General features: G+C 34.1%; 1 protein-coding gene and 1 non-coding gene across 25 annotated transcripts; one reads left to right on the top strand and one right to left on the bottom strand.

Moving 5' to 3' along the window:
* Positions 1 to 9,127: 9,127 nt before the first annotated feature.
* Positions 9,128 to 9,211, top strand: TRNAS-UGA. The gene has a single exon. It is a non-coding gene; the product is annotated as a tRNA-Ser (tRNA).
* A 2,271-nt stretch (positions 9,212 to 11,482) lies between these two features.
* Positions 11,483 to 16,354, bottom strand: LOC107848333. 24 transcript variants are annotated; one of them, XR_007049315.1, is made up of 7 exons: positions 16,040 to 16,322; positions 15,539 to 15,936; positions 14,686 to 14,868; positions 13,672 to 13,890; positions 13,445 to 13,559; positions 12,250 to 12,480; positions 11,483 to 11,707 (listed from the first exon to the last, which is right to left on the bottom strand). XR_007049315.1 is itself a non-coding variant. In XM_047402554.1 (5 exons), the coding sequence occupies exons 2-4, from the start codon at positions 15,856 to 15,858 to the stop codon at positions 12,381 to 12,383; spliced, it is 516 nt and encodes a 171-aa protein (XP_047258510.1). In that variant the 5' UTR covers positions 15,859 to 15,936; positions 16,040 to 16,318; the 3' UTR covers positions 11,483 to 11,707; positions 12,250 to 12,380. The 24 variants fall into 24 exon arrangements, 2 of the variants coding, with proteins under 2 accessions (XP_047258510.1, XP_047258511.1); XR_007049314.1 differs by having other exon boundaries at positions 13,445 to 13,508; positions 16,040 to 16,320; XR_007049319.1 differs by lacking the exon at positions 12,250 to 12,480 and having other exon boundaries at positions 16,040 to 16,321.
* Positions 16,355 to 16,575: the final 221 nt, after the last annotated feature.

Below are 16,575 nucleotides of genomic sequence, written 5' to 3' on the forward strand. Positions count from 1 at the left end.
CACATTCCAGAATAGCAAAATCTATAGAAAATATAAAGTTGACCACCTTTACAATCACATCAAATAATATCCCTACTAGTTGCTTCACTGATCTATCCTCTATTACTAAATACATATTTGTGGGTGTAGGATCCCCTAAACCCAACCTCTTATAAAAAGTAAGCAGCATTATGTTAATACTTGCTTTGAGATCACATAAGGGTTTAGCAAAATCAAGCGACCCGATAGTACAAAGGATGGTGAATGTTCCTGGGTTTACTTTTTTTGCACTAAAGATCTGGTCAAAATAGCGCTGTAATGGTAAATATTATCCACTGGTTCGTAGCTCACTGTCCTCTTGTTCGTCATAAGGTCTTTCATAAATTTAGCATATTTGGACATCTGCTCCCATGCCTCAACCAAGGGCACATTCACCATCAGCTACTTCAGCATTGCCATAAATTTGCTAATCTTTGTGTCATCCACCTTCTTTTTTAATCAATGGGGTAAGGGTGGCGGTGGTTTTGGGAGAGTAGTAACCACTGCCTCTTTTTCCTTTCCCTTCTCTTTTTTTAACTCATCAACCTAATGATGGTTAGATGTGCCCGCATTACCATCTAGATTCTCAGACTCTACTGGATGGGTTTAATCATCTTCTACATAATTTTCAATCATATCATTAATCACAACTTTATCCACATAAGGGCCAGGTAATACTTGACCAATCCAAGTGGTAATTACCATGCAAGAGACATTATTCTGAGGATTTTGTATTGTGTCGCTCGGTAATGTACCGCTCTTCCTCTGAATAAGTGCTTCTGAGAGTTAGCTCATATGCAGCTCGAACTATTTGATAGAAGTTGAGTGCGAATTTACTAGATGATTTATAGAAGATAAGTCACACTTTATCTTCGTCACCCTAGTATTGGTCTCCTCAATTCCCTTTAATAGCTTCTCTATTATGTCCTCCATGGAGATTTTTCCTGAATTGATAGCTGTAATATCCTGATTTCCAAGGGGTACATACAGTCCACTCCTATCACTTTTGTTCTTCCAGCTTCTTTTCTCCCTATTCTTATAACCAACTTTGTCGTAATAGTTTTGACCTTGATTCCCTTATTTATTGCCTCGAAACCCCCCTGATTATTTAGATAGCTGGCCTTCTCCTCTGAATCTGCATCAACTCTGCTCTGTTACCCAATATATTTCACCTTCTTAGTCTTCCCAGATAATAAATATTTGGTAAGTAGATCCATCTGGGTTTTCATATATGCCATGTATTGGTCACATTCTTCCTCTCTCCTGCGTTGCTTTGCAGTTATTTTGCTAGATATGGTAGAGCTTGCTACCTCAGAATCTCTAGTATACCAAACTCTACTCTGTTTGGTCATCCTATCAAGCATTTCAGAAGCTTTTGGAAAGATAAGATCCATAAATGCTTCTCCTGCAGTACTATCAACAACCTGTTTCGTAATAGAATACAACCCTCTATATAGAGTCTTCATCAAATGCACGTCAATCATTTTATGATTGGGACACTGCATCAATCAATCATTTTATGATTGGGACACTGCATCAACTTCTTTTTAAACCTCTCCCAAGTCTCGTGAAGAGCTTCAGTCGGTAGCTGCCTGAAATTGCTGATCTCATCCCTCAACTTAACATCCTGGACAGCGGAAAAAACCTTTCTAGGAAAGATCCTTTCAACTGCCTCCAGTTTGTTATTGAATCACGAGTCAACCCATTAAGCCATAGTGTTGCCTCCCTAGACAGAGACAACGGAAATAGGTGCAGCCGAATGGCATTCTGCCCTACTCCTGGGTTATCAAAAGACTTTCAAATAGTGATAAAATTTAATAAATACATATTAGGATCATCACCCGAAAGTCCACCAAATAGCCTCTTCAGATAAAGTAGTTGAATCATGGTACTCGTAATGTTGAACTTAGCTTCAGGTACCAAAGGTGGAGGGATAATAGCTCTGGTGTCACCTGCTTCATCCATCTCGTCCCCATCCTTCTCAAGATTAAATTGTGCAGGATTTCAATTTTGTCTTTCTCTGAAAGGATGATTTCTATTCATATTACGGTTTACAGGTGCAGCCATATTCTTTGCACGTCTTTGGTTAGCAGGATCTAGCAAATCATCGTCTCCCAAGTCCTCATCATATGGATAAAGATGATACGCTGGTTGACCATCATTTTATTAGTTTAGCTGAGCTCTATCCAAGGTGGGTAGTCTATTTGCTTCTTATTGGTTAGCCATTCTACCAATTAGATGCGGTTCAGGATTGAAGGGTAATAGTGGTTCTCCTAAACTTTTGGTGCGTATCATAAATAACAATGACTCTGTCAAAATTAAAAATAACAAATAAACATAAAATTTAGAAAACTTTGACTAGGAGTCAATTATCACAAATATACTCAATTGATGATTGTATTCTCTAGTAACAGTGCCAAAATTTGATACGCCTAAATTACACCTCTCTTACGAGAGAGTAAGTGATCGTTCTCAAATATATAAATCAACTAGGTTGGGGTCGAATCCCACAGGAAATATGATGTTAATTTAAGTGATTAGTAAGTCAATCAACTAATAGTTAATAGCTTCCTATAAATATGGGTTTCAGAGATTAAACAAAAGTTATTGCTTACTTTATTTTAACAGCTTGCAACTAATATTTCAATGTTTCAAATTAATGTTATGGAAAAGCCAGAGTTTTGTTCACTATGAGTATTGGCGCTTAATATACACTAGTTATGGCTCAAGATTCTTATGACATGTAGGAACAACAGACTATCAATATCAAAGCACTATCAAAATATCTCTCGACCTATTTAGACATTCAATTACCTAATTCTTTCAAACTTAGGAAATTCGTATACTTAATCAGATTTTATCTCGAGTTAATTAATCTTGTTACAGTGTTAATCATTAGATGGAAGTTTAATGATTCCAAATCTCCGTTGATAATTCACTTTCTATTAGATTGATTTCTTACTTCAAGCAAATCAATAATTTGGTCTAATTTATTATTTGCAACCAATAGACAACATACATAACAAAAGAATTATCAAGAAATTCCTAATGCCTTGAGATTCTTAATCAACTAATGAATTTACAAGACCAAACTCATAGATCCCACAACTCGGGTTAAGAAGATTAGTTACTCATAATATAGAAAGAAACAGCATATATTGAATTCATAATTCGAGAGTTGTTAACTTACAAAGGATAAAGATATATGAACTTTCTTCCTTCTAATTCACAAGATAATTCTCAAAACCACAATAATAATCCCAAAAACCTAATTCAAAAAATTCAGAGAAAACTATCGAAAAGATGTTGTTTTACGTAAGTTTCAAGATGCCTGTGAAAAACTAACACTTTGCCTTAAATACTCAAGCTAATTTTGGAGTCAAATTTCAAATCCCAGATTTTTCATCCATAGCTAACGACATTACTTGACGGCTTATCAAAGAATTAACGACTTTTCAGACCAAGTCGTCAACTTATCTTTCGAATTCATGTTTGCTACTTATAGGTGATGACCTGATCTGATAGCCTATCAAAAAGTTGACGATTTATCAAGTTAAGTCATCAACTCTTCACTTCAGCTCTTACACACTGTCTTCGACTGAAGGCTTATCACAAAGTTGACGACTTATCAGACAAGTCATCAACTATAATCTTTATATCTACTTTCTCAAAATTCATTCTTCTTGACGTCGTTGTCATAGGTTTTCATGCATCTTGACTTACCTGAAATATCACAGAGAATATAATAAAAAATGACAAAAGTTACTTAAGAATTTATAATTATTTTGAGTTAAAAGCCTTAAACGTGCTAGCACAAAGCTCACACATCAGTTATCTATTGCGACAGATGGATGATTTGTTGTAATGGATCAATAATAACGGTTTTTATTAAGATAGAAACCATTTTGAGAAGGTGAGAAGTTTGAATATAAAAGAAAAAGTCATGACTTTTCACAAAAAACAAACAGTCAACAGTTTGAATTAACTAATACAATAGAGCTGAAAAGTCATGCCTTTTTGGTTAACATATTCAGATTCAATCCTCTATAAATAGATCCCTCTTTAATCTTCATTCTACTTCCTTTTATTTATTTCTTACATTTTGTCTTTTCGTATTACATCTTCAACCACTTCTCTTCAAAGAGCATATTCCTTTCTCATTAGGGTAAGTTTTTTTTTGTATGTAAATCTACTAGTTGGAAGTATACGTTGTATTACATTCAAACTCTTTTCTTTACTTTTGTGTTTATGTTTTTTGCCAATTCATGCATGACACCATGAGGAAACTTCAGAGGCAGGTTGATGACCTGCAGAGGGAGTTGATCATCGGGAGAACATAGATGTTCAGAGAGTAGTAGAGGCTGATGAGGACCCTGCTGCTACCAGTTGATTATTGGTCGGCTGACAATAATAATAATAATAATATTTATTTGATATTTTTTCTTTTAGCGTGTGTATTTTAATTTTTTTATCTTGGTTTTATACTTAACGTATTTTGTTTTTGTTTACTGAAAAATTTATTTTTAGTCGACTTTGGCTTTTTTAATTCTTATTTAATTTTTATTTTGTCTATTTATTCTTCTCAACAAATATGTTGACGGCTGAACGTAAGGAGAAATTTTGAATCCAGTAACAATAACAAGAGTTTTGAGTTCTTTCAACAGATGGACCATCTGTTGAAATAGATTGGTCATCGGTTGTATTTCTGTCAGCTGAATATTCATCTATTGCAATGTATTTGTCATTTGTTGGAGGAAAACATTCCAGTTTGATGAACTGTATTGTGTTCTTCCAGCTAATGTCCATCTGTTGTAATATATGGGTAATCTATTGAAAATAATTTCGTGGTTTACTGTATTTAGTTACTATTTTGCCTCTGTTTATTGATGCACAAGGTATTAAAAAGATATTTTATACAATAAATGATAACATTTATGTTCACAATAATGAGTTAAAAATATAAAAGTCCATATTAAACAATAACACAAGTTTTTGCTATTACAATAATAATGGTGGATTACGATTCGGGCATGTAGTTCTTTTGTGGCCAGCGTTCTTACATACGGAGCTCTTATTTTTTCTTGATGGAAATGATTCTCCGACTCCACACCTCCTTTTACATGGCCTTCTTTCCATTTTGATAGTGCTTGGGTCAATATATGGAGAAGGTGTTAATCTCCCCAAAAGCTCTGCAGGAACAACCCAAGATTCTTCGGGAGGCACCGGAGTAATATGCTCACTATATGAAATTATATATTTTCCACCAAATAATATGGAGAGGAGTACTCATAAATTTTAGTTTCATATTATGCACCGTATTGAGTTCGAAGCGCTGTCATAGCATGTGGATAGGGTATTTTATCCAAGTCAAAAACTCTGCACGTACAAGATCTTGTTTGAAGATCGATCGTGGCAACACACCATGACCGTCAATACTGAACTTGTAATCTTCTATTTGATGAGAAAATAACCTATTCCCCAGATTAATATTAGTTGATATTATTTTTCCGCTTCTAGAACAAATTTGGTTCCTGTGTTCTCAAACTTCATACGCCTTTTGTGAAAAAATTTGCCATACTTCTGGTTTATTTATCAAACAGAGTCACGATGGAAAATACTCTATCATCACCATATAATGAATTCACCGATTTAACTATGTTTGATATTATAATATTTTACCTATACAGAAGAATCACTTAGTACGACATCATACTAAACTTGTAACTCAAACAAGACATTAAATTTATAAGACTGTACCTATTTGCCGAACAGAATGCGCGACTTCATCTCTCAAAACCAACACGTATGAGACATTCTACTGCCTCGGGATGCATATCTGTTATTTGATTGAAATAGTCTAAAAACTCCTTTTTACTATATGCTTTAGCTGCTCTATAAAAAAAGGGTTACGATTCTTTTATTATGAAAGTTGTTCCGAATGTTATCTCCAAGTTGCTTCATGCAACAACCAAAGTGAGTTGAAGTGTAGAAAATTGAACCTATCTTTTGAATACTTGGATGCCTATCAAAATAAAACACGACTCTTCAATATCTTCGATGCAGATTCGCATTTGTTAAAACAATATCCATAAGAGGGATCACATTCCTTGTTCGCTACACAAAAAATGACAAGAAAGATGTGATTATCCGCATCCTGTGCCACCACCTCTAGAAAAACTTCATTATACCTGTTCCTCAAGAAGGTCCCGTCGATGGCTATGACTTTTCTCAAATGTTGAAAACCTTGAACCCAAGCACTATAGGGTACAAAAAAGTACTTAAAGTTTCCGTTTTCATCAACATGCAATGCCTTCTTATTTTTTAGATTTATGGACTCAAGCATGTAATAGTAGGCATCGAGGATTGCACACCCATGCTCGTGTGCCCCCCTAACCAAGTCCTTGGCAATAACTATGGCCGTATATATCTTTCAATAACTGACCATGACACCCAATTCTATCAGGAGTTGATAGGCCATATCCCTTGTAGAAGGTCCTTTGCCATTGAAGAATCTATTCTTGAAATATTCACCAAGGACCTTTGCTGTGGCGTGAGGATTTTGGCCTGAAATGTGCTCCAAACCACATATGTGGTACTTTTCATGTTTATGAATAACGAATCTATCAGAATGTAAGTACTTACCACTTGCCGTTCGGATTAGCACATCTGAAGCAAAAGACTTTGCTCGAATTGATCATCTTGATTATTCTGAAATCTTTTTTCAAGCTAGCAATAAACAAAGAAGTAGAAAGATCTTTCTTATCCTTGAATGACATTTCCTTATAAAATCCAATCTCTTCATCTTGACGATTGCCAGACTGTGAGAAGAACTACCCACTGTATTCCTCGTAGCAATAGGCCTTGGTGTTTGATCATCATCTGGAATATTCATGTTCAGATCATCTAACCTATCATCAAAGATGTCTTGTTGTTCTTCTTCTATATTCTGATTCTTATTCTTCCTAGTCTTTTCAACTACGTAGACCCTTAACACCGGCCTGGCTGAATCACTAAGATAAGCATGCAACCAAGCCTGATCGGTTATCTTGAAAGGTAGTACCCTCTGATTTTCAAAGAAGTTGTGCATGTAGCTGATGACGAGTTCTTTCGGTTGATAATTCAGTCCACAATAGCTGATGATTAAGTTTACAAAATTATCATATGAAACATCACTTTGGACTGTCATAGCCATCGTCTCTAGAATTTCACCCTCTTTTCAATGCCATACATATCGATTGCTCTTCTTGATCCATTGACCATGACAATCCACCTCTATTATTATTGATCCCTCCATTAGTGGTACCTAAATAAAGTTATTTATTAAAAAAAAGTTAATAATGATATCATAATAAAATTAATAGTGATTTCATAGTGCCATAATATGAACCCTAACAGATGTGTAATCTATTGTAATAGGTGAAAAATATGTTGCAACTAGTAAGTGATCAGTTGCAACAGATTACTTATCTGTTGGGATTCATGCTCCTGAAGCTATTTCAACGGATAAGTCATATGTTATAACAGGTGAATCATATTTTACAATAGACTATACATCTGTTGCAACAGATAAAGAGCCAACTAGGATAGATGTTACAGTACTAAAGAACCTTTGAAGTTAATTCTAACAGATGAGTGACATGTTGCAACAAATAACTAACCTATTGCAACAGATGACTTACCTATTACAACAGGCGATGCGTCTATTGAAATTAAGTTCAGGTTTTGTTGCAATAGATAACTAACCTATTGCGACAGATGACTTACCTGTTACAATAGACGACGTGTTTGTTGGAATCGAGTTTAGATTCTGTTACAACAGGTTACTAATTTGTTGCAACCGATATTTACCCTGTTGCAACAGATAACTAGTCTGTTGCAACAGAGGGGTCATATATTGCAACAGATAACTAGTCTGTTGCAACAGAGGGGTCATATATTGCAACAAATAACTAGTCTGTTGCAATAGAGGGGTTATATGTTGCAACATATAATCCATCTGTTTAGTTCATGTTACGGCACTATAAAACCATAAATATGAATCCAACATATGAGTCTTCCGTTGCACCAGATGCTCATCTGTCGCAACAGATGAGTGATCTATTTAAACAGATGGCTCTTATGTTGCATTCATGTTTGCATGCTATCTACTGTTGAAAAAATAACACAATAGCAGTTACCCAAATGATAAATTTAACTAAAAATCATAATTTGACTTGCCAAAGTCTCCTATGAAGTAATGTCAAAGTGAAAAGTGATATGTGAAATAAAATTTGACCTAAGAAATCGATCAAGTAGCAACAGTTGTGGTAACAACAATGTCAACAACAAGAAGAAGAAGATGATAATGAAGTAGAAGATGATAATAATGAAGCAGAAGATGATGAATAAAGGAATAACAACAATGAACAACAAAAAATCGCTAAGAGAGAGAAAACAATAATGGATGAGAAGAGAGAGAAACACATTTTTTTCCTCCGTTTCCTGTTATATTAGGTTAACATTTGGATCAAAGTGTAAATTTAAAAAATTGTGGGTTATTCTCAAACTTTCCTAACTTTCTTAATTCATAATAAAGTAATTGTCACATACACTCAATTATTAAGATTTGAGTCACCTAGACCTCATACTGAAACTCTTTTGTCACTTTTAACAAAATGCCCCTAGCTACTATATATTTACGAGTGACAATTAGACTGGTTGGTCAAATTTATGTGGGTCAAAATGGGTCAAGACGACAAGAGGGTTAAGACCCAATTCGATTCAAATTTTTTGAGTCAAAATAGGTTGGGTCAAAACAGAATGTAACTGAATTTGTTAATTTTTACTAAGTTGTAATTTCTTTATTTATTGTTTTATTAATTTTTAGTGTCAAATAAAATTATTTTTTGTTTATTATAGGCTATAATAACATATCAAACAACAAAAAGTTTGTTAAAATTATTTTCAGAGTATATGTCAATTCAATTTTTAATGAATTGAGCTAATAAATGAATGGTTCAATGACTAATCCAAACTTGAACAGGTTGGGCTTGATTTTGCTATATATTTTTTCATTTAGACGCAGATTTATAATGTTCATAAAATAAAAGTTGTCGCCTACTACCATCATGTCGATATGTCCGAGTGGTTAAGGAGACAGACTTGAAATCTGTTGTGCTTCGCCCGCACAGGTTCTCGAACCCTGCTGTCGACGCTCATTAATTAAAGATATTTAATTAATCTTTCATCATCCAAAATACCAGTACTATACGATACCTAATATTACCTAAATTATCTCTAATAAGGTCTATAAACTACAATTACGCCATGAAAATAGAAAAATGACTTGAAACTTGGTTAACCCCTCCTGAACTTGAAGTATTTGATGTCCTTTGTGAAAGCCCTTCACGTCTTGCGTCTGTCCTGATCAACCCTGCTGTCGACGCTCATTATTTTTTTCTTTTTTTTGAAAATTAAAGATATTTAATTAATCTTTCATCATTCAAAATACCAGTACTATACGGTACCTAATGTTACCTAAATTATCTCTAGTAAGGTCTATAAACTACAATTAATCCATGAAAATAGAAAAATGACTTGAAACTTGGTTAACCCCTCTTGACTTTGAAGTATTTGATGTCCATTGTGAAAGCCCTTCACGTCTTGCATGTCTGTCCTGATCAATTTTTTTTTTTTTTTAAAGTAAATGGCTCATCACTCCAATTGCCATTTTTTAGTAATGAAAGTAGTGGCTTGGATTGGTGATGGATTCAATAGAAATTATCATTCTTACACACACGCATATAAAGCTACTAAGCATCAACAAACGATGATTTATAGCCAACTTTCGGTTAACTGATTTCTGCAATACTAAAGAATGTTGATCATTGACATTAAGAGCAGAGCATCCCAATACAATAAAGCTAAGCTTCCGTAATGTGCAAGGTTCATGAAAGGAGGCGACCACAACGGTCTATTGTATGCAATCTTATCTTACACTTCTGCCGGAGTTGTTTACGAGGGTTGAACACGTGATACTCATGATCACATGAAATCAACTTTATCAGTTATTCCAAGACTCCCCTTCAATGTTGAGAATTGACATTATTAATTTTAAATAAGATTTACTAATCTTAAGAAAATTTCTTTTCGCGAAAGTAACCGTTACAAAAACTATTACTTCATTCATCTTACTTGTCCATGTTATTAACAGTAGAGGTCCAACCATATTTGTTCAATTTGAAAAATCAATGAATAATTTATCCATTCGTATCTATTTTACTTTTGGTATGTAATACTATTTCCAGACCCCACTATGTGGGAATATACTGGGTATGTTGTTGTTGTTGTATTTAATACTAGTCATTATATAATGCATCTCATAGCATTAAATTTATTATATACAATGGGTGAATGGTAAAATTAACTCTCTTATTTATTATTCTTAAAATGTATGTCAAATAAATAGTAGACAAGTATTTTCGGAGGAAGAAAATTATTCTATAAGTAGTATGGGGGCACATTTGGCAAAAAATCAAGTTGTGTTATCTGGGCATATATGTGCATGTTTGCTCTGTTCAAATTCACGCTTTTTCTAATGAGGATTAATTTGCACTGCGAAGAAAAAGTCTAGGATTAAAAGAAAAAAGACTGCGTTTTTTTTTCTTTTTGCTATTGTTAATGTGGCTAGTAACACCAACTAAATGGTGTCCAAGCTAACAAGGGATGTCGAATGAGTGACTTGAAATTGAATTTTAACGGGTCAAAATAAACTTACTAAAAATATCAGATGGTTATTAAGTGATGACTTAATCATAGATGAGCTCAAATGACTTAAAAAGTGGATCATAGTCCAACTTGCCTAATTTTGATTGAGCTTTAATATCTTTGTTTGTTTTTTTATTATTGTTTAATAACTTATAAAATTATTTTTTATTTATTATAACTATAGAATATATATAACATGTCAAATTTAAAAAAATAACTTTTTAACTTGATGAAAATTCATAAATTGTTGGTGTTGGAAAAACAGACTGCAAAAACATAAACAACAGAGGTTGAAAGTTACACTACAAAAAATCGGTCAAATTGTGGGGGTTAATTTTAAAATTTAAACCCTCGCAAATTGCAATTTCGGCGGTTCCCAAAACCACACAATACGAGTCATCACAAATAATTTGCGGCAGTTTCTTTCCGACCGCCATAAATAATTTACGGTGGTTATTTTGCAGAAGTTTAAAACCTCCGCAATTTTTATTTTTATTATTATTTTTTAATTAGTGAGGCCCATTAATTTTCAATAACAAATTATAAATTTTAATTTTAGCTCAAATTTAATTATTCCTTTAGGCATAACCTACAATCCAATATTTATTCAATTCATATATCATTAACACAACATGACTAATTAAACATTGTAATTCACAAGCATATCAAAAATACATTGAACATTAAACTTCAAAATTAAATTTTCAACATTAGCATCTTCAAACACCAAATTTTCAACATTAACTAGTATCTTCAAAGTCCAAAATCAAATTTAAACACAAAACCTTCAATATTCTAAGATTCGCTCCAACCACACAATTACATCATAATTGAATATCCAAGTCAATTTGCAACGAAATCAACGATTGTCATTAGGATCACTATCATCACGTGGTCTCCTTGCATCCATGGGCGAAATGGATCCACTAACCGCATCACTTGGCTACATAAAAAGATAAACTGTGTAAGTTAAACAAACCCAACAATGCAGGACATTGTTACTCACGAACATAAAGATAAACTGTGTAAGTTAACAAGGAGATATCAAATTACACCGAACTCAGAATCCAAGGCATCTCACGGGCAACAATCGAAGTATGATCCACAAACAGGAGAATTACAAAACCAAAACAACATCATACCCAGTGTATTTCCATCAAAGGGGAATTACAAAACCAATTAATCAAAATTCAAATAATGAACAACCATCACAAATTATTGATAAGTAAAGAACTACTACCAATTGGAGTAAGATTTTTTTTTGGAATACTGCATGCTGAGAAGTTAAAGAAGCTACGAGACTAATAAAGAAAATAGGAAAAATGAAGTGTGTTTATTCAAATTAAGAAAAAATAAGGAAAACCCATCCATGCAATGCAAAAGAAATACTTTTTCAGAGGAAAGTAAAACTGGAAAGAAATGAACATATTGTAAAGTCCAACAGCAAATCGGAAAAGATTTTCAGAGATTAGGATAGGTGCTCACCAATCCAATACATTGCCCGACCTAGGGACAGTAATGGTCAAACTGCTCCACGCAGTTATTGCAAATTAAATAGTGAGAACAACATGGAGGTCTATACAACATGCAGATATCACAATATTTGACTTTTACAATTATTCCATTGATGGAGTTTGATCAGGTCCAGCTTGAATACTTCCTTCAAAGTTCTCTAGCTCTGGAGGACGAGGATTGCGAGGAACAGTACCAGGATCTCTAGCAGATATCAATAGAAGCAGGACTAAGACCTTTTGAAGAAAATAACATTTATTACGTTCTATTTTGAATCAAGAATCCACATTCCCTCTTGGCCATAAAATTCAAGTTCAGGAAACAACCCAAATAATAGTTCCTTTGTCTTACAAAAATTAGCAAGAAGCATCAGAAATACTTTACACACAAAGAAGTATTTTTCATACGAAGACAGAAGGCCATCTATATTAACATGATACTAAGGAGAAATATTATATTAATGGACAACCTGCAAGTACTATAGGCAAGTTAAAATCTGACAAATTAGTAACAATTTTCTGTCTTTATTTTACTACCCTCTTGAGAATAGATGAAAAACCGACCTGCTCTCCATACAAAGACTTACACTTTTGCTTTTATAAACTGCAGCACATTTTTTACTTATTGGCCTTACTTAAGGAAAATAATTGCGGAATAAAGTTTGGGATTAACTTTATCTCACGATTAGTATGAGGTATTAACTATTAACTAATTCGGGACTATTTTATCCCACCACTTGTACGAAAATGGTGGGATTACTATACAATATGGATGGTAGGGTTACATAGTCTCATGGGATATCCCTTATGTTGCTCGGACTCTTCAAAAATGACACAGTCTCATGGGATATCCCCTATGTTGCTCGGGCTCTTCAAAAATGTCAGTGGGTTCATGTTGGATTCTCCAAAAGTAGTGTATATTTGGAGAATCCGACACGAGTGCGACATCAAAAGTGAAGAGTCCGCACAACTTAGGATATCCCTACTAATCCCATCTAGTGTACCAAACGACCCCTAAGAGAATTCATTGGTTCATGGACAAAAAACAGCAGCATACTACATTTAGCCACCAACAAACAACAAAAGTAGAGGTGAACGCTATTTCATATGAAACACATCAAGTTAAATGAGCTACAATGTGAAGCATAGTATCTAATCTACTTACTAACCTGCTCACTATGACCTTGAGGTACAGCACTCTGTTTCTTACAGGTGGAATTGAAACTAGTGGTCCTGCACACGCATGCCACAACTCTAAAATTAAGCATTTTTTCTGCCCTGCTTCTATAATATTTAAACATAGAAAGAAAATCACACATGTTCATTAATGACTTCAAATAATGCTTCACATCAAAGTTCACAAAACAAGTACTTAATAACAACAAAAAGAACAAACCTTCCTCTAGCTGAGGATTAAAACCAGCTGAAGATACCCTCATTCCAGCAAATTAAGAAACTCCAAGCTAACCTCTTGCTTAACCCACTAAGAATGCTATGACCTTTATTTATCTTCGTAACAGTTGTGTACGGGATGTTCTGACCATTTTATATATTTTGACATAATTATTAATGCAATTCACATCTTATTATAAGTGTGTCCTAAAATCCATATCACCTGCATTAAATAGATTTAATAAGATAAGAAAAACATGTGGTCTTACAAGGAGAATTCTTGTAAAAAAAAACTCATGCACTAACGTATATGGAGTAGCTAGGAAAAGATAAGTTTGGTTGAGCAATGGACTGCCAAACTGAGCCGATTACTAGAGGCATCTAATGGATATGGAGTAGCTAGGAAAGGGTTAAGTTGGTTGAGCAATGGACTACAAAACTGAGCCTATTACCAGAGTCATCAAAATAGCCTAGAACTAGCATTTTAACTTAAGCCAATAGGCATGCTCCAGGAAACGTATGTTTTAGAATGTAAAGAGTAGATGCTAGTAAAAAGAACCACCTTCCTGGCAATTTCTCGTCTGATGAAGCTGTGGATTTATCACATTAATCAAGCTAAAATACTAAGCAATGGCAGAAGATCTCTTGCAGTTAGGTCACAATTAATAAATCATAACAACCCAGTTTTTGGGACACATTATCAACATTTACAACTATTGTGCAAAGGAAACTTATTTTGTTCATGAAACACAAAAACTTACTTTCATGACAAATTAGAATGCAAATGCAACAAAGAAAAGGAACATCTACATAAATAACACAATATTTGCATAATAATAAGAAAGAATGTATAGTGAAGGGATCAGGAGAAACTACTCGTAGAATTTTATTATCCAAAAAATGATCAAAAAGCATAACACTTGATTTAATTCAACCAGCTAAGACAGCCAACATAACCCTAAATATTAGAGGTATTTAAAGATTCTTAAAATCATGCTTACAGAATATAAGCACTTACATATAGTGTAAAACCAACAACTATGACCATGATAGACCACCCCCAGTGACCAGCAAAGTCATCTACAAGTTTCCTCCCAACAAAGATGCAGAACACAACAACTGGGGCAACTATAAGTAATATAGTCATAAAGAGCGACCTCACATCAAGCCCAAATATAAACCTTCCTTGAAGACAAAATTTCTGCACATCACAAGGCAATACTTAAATTGAGAAATAGTAAGCAAAATCACGAGATATGATAATTAAGAGAGCCAGAAATTCAAAAACAAAAGAATGTCAAAATTTTAGCAACAAAGAACAATATAGCTAACCGGGATAGCTTATGGTTTTTCCCATACTTTGATAAGTTGGGTTATCTTATGGTTTCTCCTCCTTTGCTTCCTTCTTCAGTAACTTAGGATAGATTAGTCTCCAAAAGAAAAGTTGAGGTAGCTTATGGTTCTGGTCCTTCAGGTCATTTTGTTTAGTGGTAGTTATTCTGGATGAGGAGAAGATTTTGGGGTCTACAAGTCTACAAACAACACAAAAAAATATCACACCGCTAGACACCTGTTCCCCGCATCCTGTTCCCCGCCACATGGACGTCGTCGTTGAATTGAGCTTTATAAATACATCCTACTCTACCTTCTCCTCTAGCATTCTTTTCATTGAAATTAATAGTTGCAGCTACTAACGACTGGTACTCGATGACATCAACTAGTCCTTTCCTAGCCACAACTTTTAATAAAGGGAACTTGGCCATTATAGGACCCAATGAAAGCCCCTTCACAGGCTCTACACCATAAAATTAGAAAAAATAAACAATGTGTTGATACATAAAATGAACAATTTAAATAACAGAAAGTCCAACCATCCTTCACAAAATAGTGACTTCTTGATAACAAAGTTACAAGCTTTCTGATGGCCTTGTTCAGCAGATTTCTTCAGCGTTTTTAGTCTGTATATCCAAAAGCAAGGTGAAAATAATAGAATTCCAGCAAGAAGGGTTGAAGCAACAATAAGTGAAATCAAGATTTTCTTATTTAGATCCTGACGGTGAACCACTTTTAACTCTGCAACTCCTGATTTGAATAATTTCATGTGGTGCTTCCACATTCTCCACTGCCAATTTCCAAGTCGAGTTGCTAAGTCAAAATTTAATGGAAAACGACCACTATCCACTAGCCCCATCTAGTAGAAAAGAAATTCAAGAAAAGAGCAAAGAACATTCATCTACACCATATATGCCCAATTTCATTCCCAAAATACCTGCACATAATCAATTTCTTGGTAAACAAAGCTATAATAAATAAATTAACATAGTAAACCTGGAAATCAAGCCAAAAATATCAAGAAAAGCTAAAAGTATTACCGCAGTACCAGTGACCGCAGGGACCTCGACAAGTAACAATAAAATTTTCAAAGCAAAAAGGACAAATATCGTCAGTAGTAGGCTTCTCCAATCTAGGGAAAATGATTTTTGTATGGCATAAGAACTATTTTTTCGATTGATAGTGGGGGTTTAAAACCCCCATAATTGATAGCGGAGAAATTTTAGTGATAGTTTTGTAACCTCCGCATTTCATATAATTTTATAGAGATTAAAATAATCCCCGCAAATAAATTCTCGCAATTTTACTCATTTTTTATAGTGTTATGTGCTCAAAATTTCAGCTTTTCTGTATATAGAATCAAAGAAAAGTACGACCTTTATATAGCTTACAAATAAACAAACCACTCAGTTAACCTGTTACATCCTGGATTTTGGCCTTAGAAATTTTCCTTGAAATTCGTTTTTTGGACCCAATACGATTCCAGGGTACGAGTCGTATGCTCGGGTACGAGTGGTATAATCCTGTCGTAAGCTGACCAATGTTAGTTAGTGGGATGGTTTTGATCACTGAAATG

This window comes from Capsicum annuum, unplaced genomic scaffold, assembly GCF_002878395.1.
Source record: "Capsicum annuum cultivar UCD-10X-F1 unplaced genomic scaffold, UCD10Xv1.1 ctg2389, whole genome shotgun sequence".
Taxonomy (NCBI): Eukaryota; Viridiplantae; Streptophyta; class Magnoliopsida; order Solanales; family Solanaceae; genus Capsicum; species Capsicum annuum.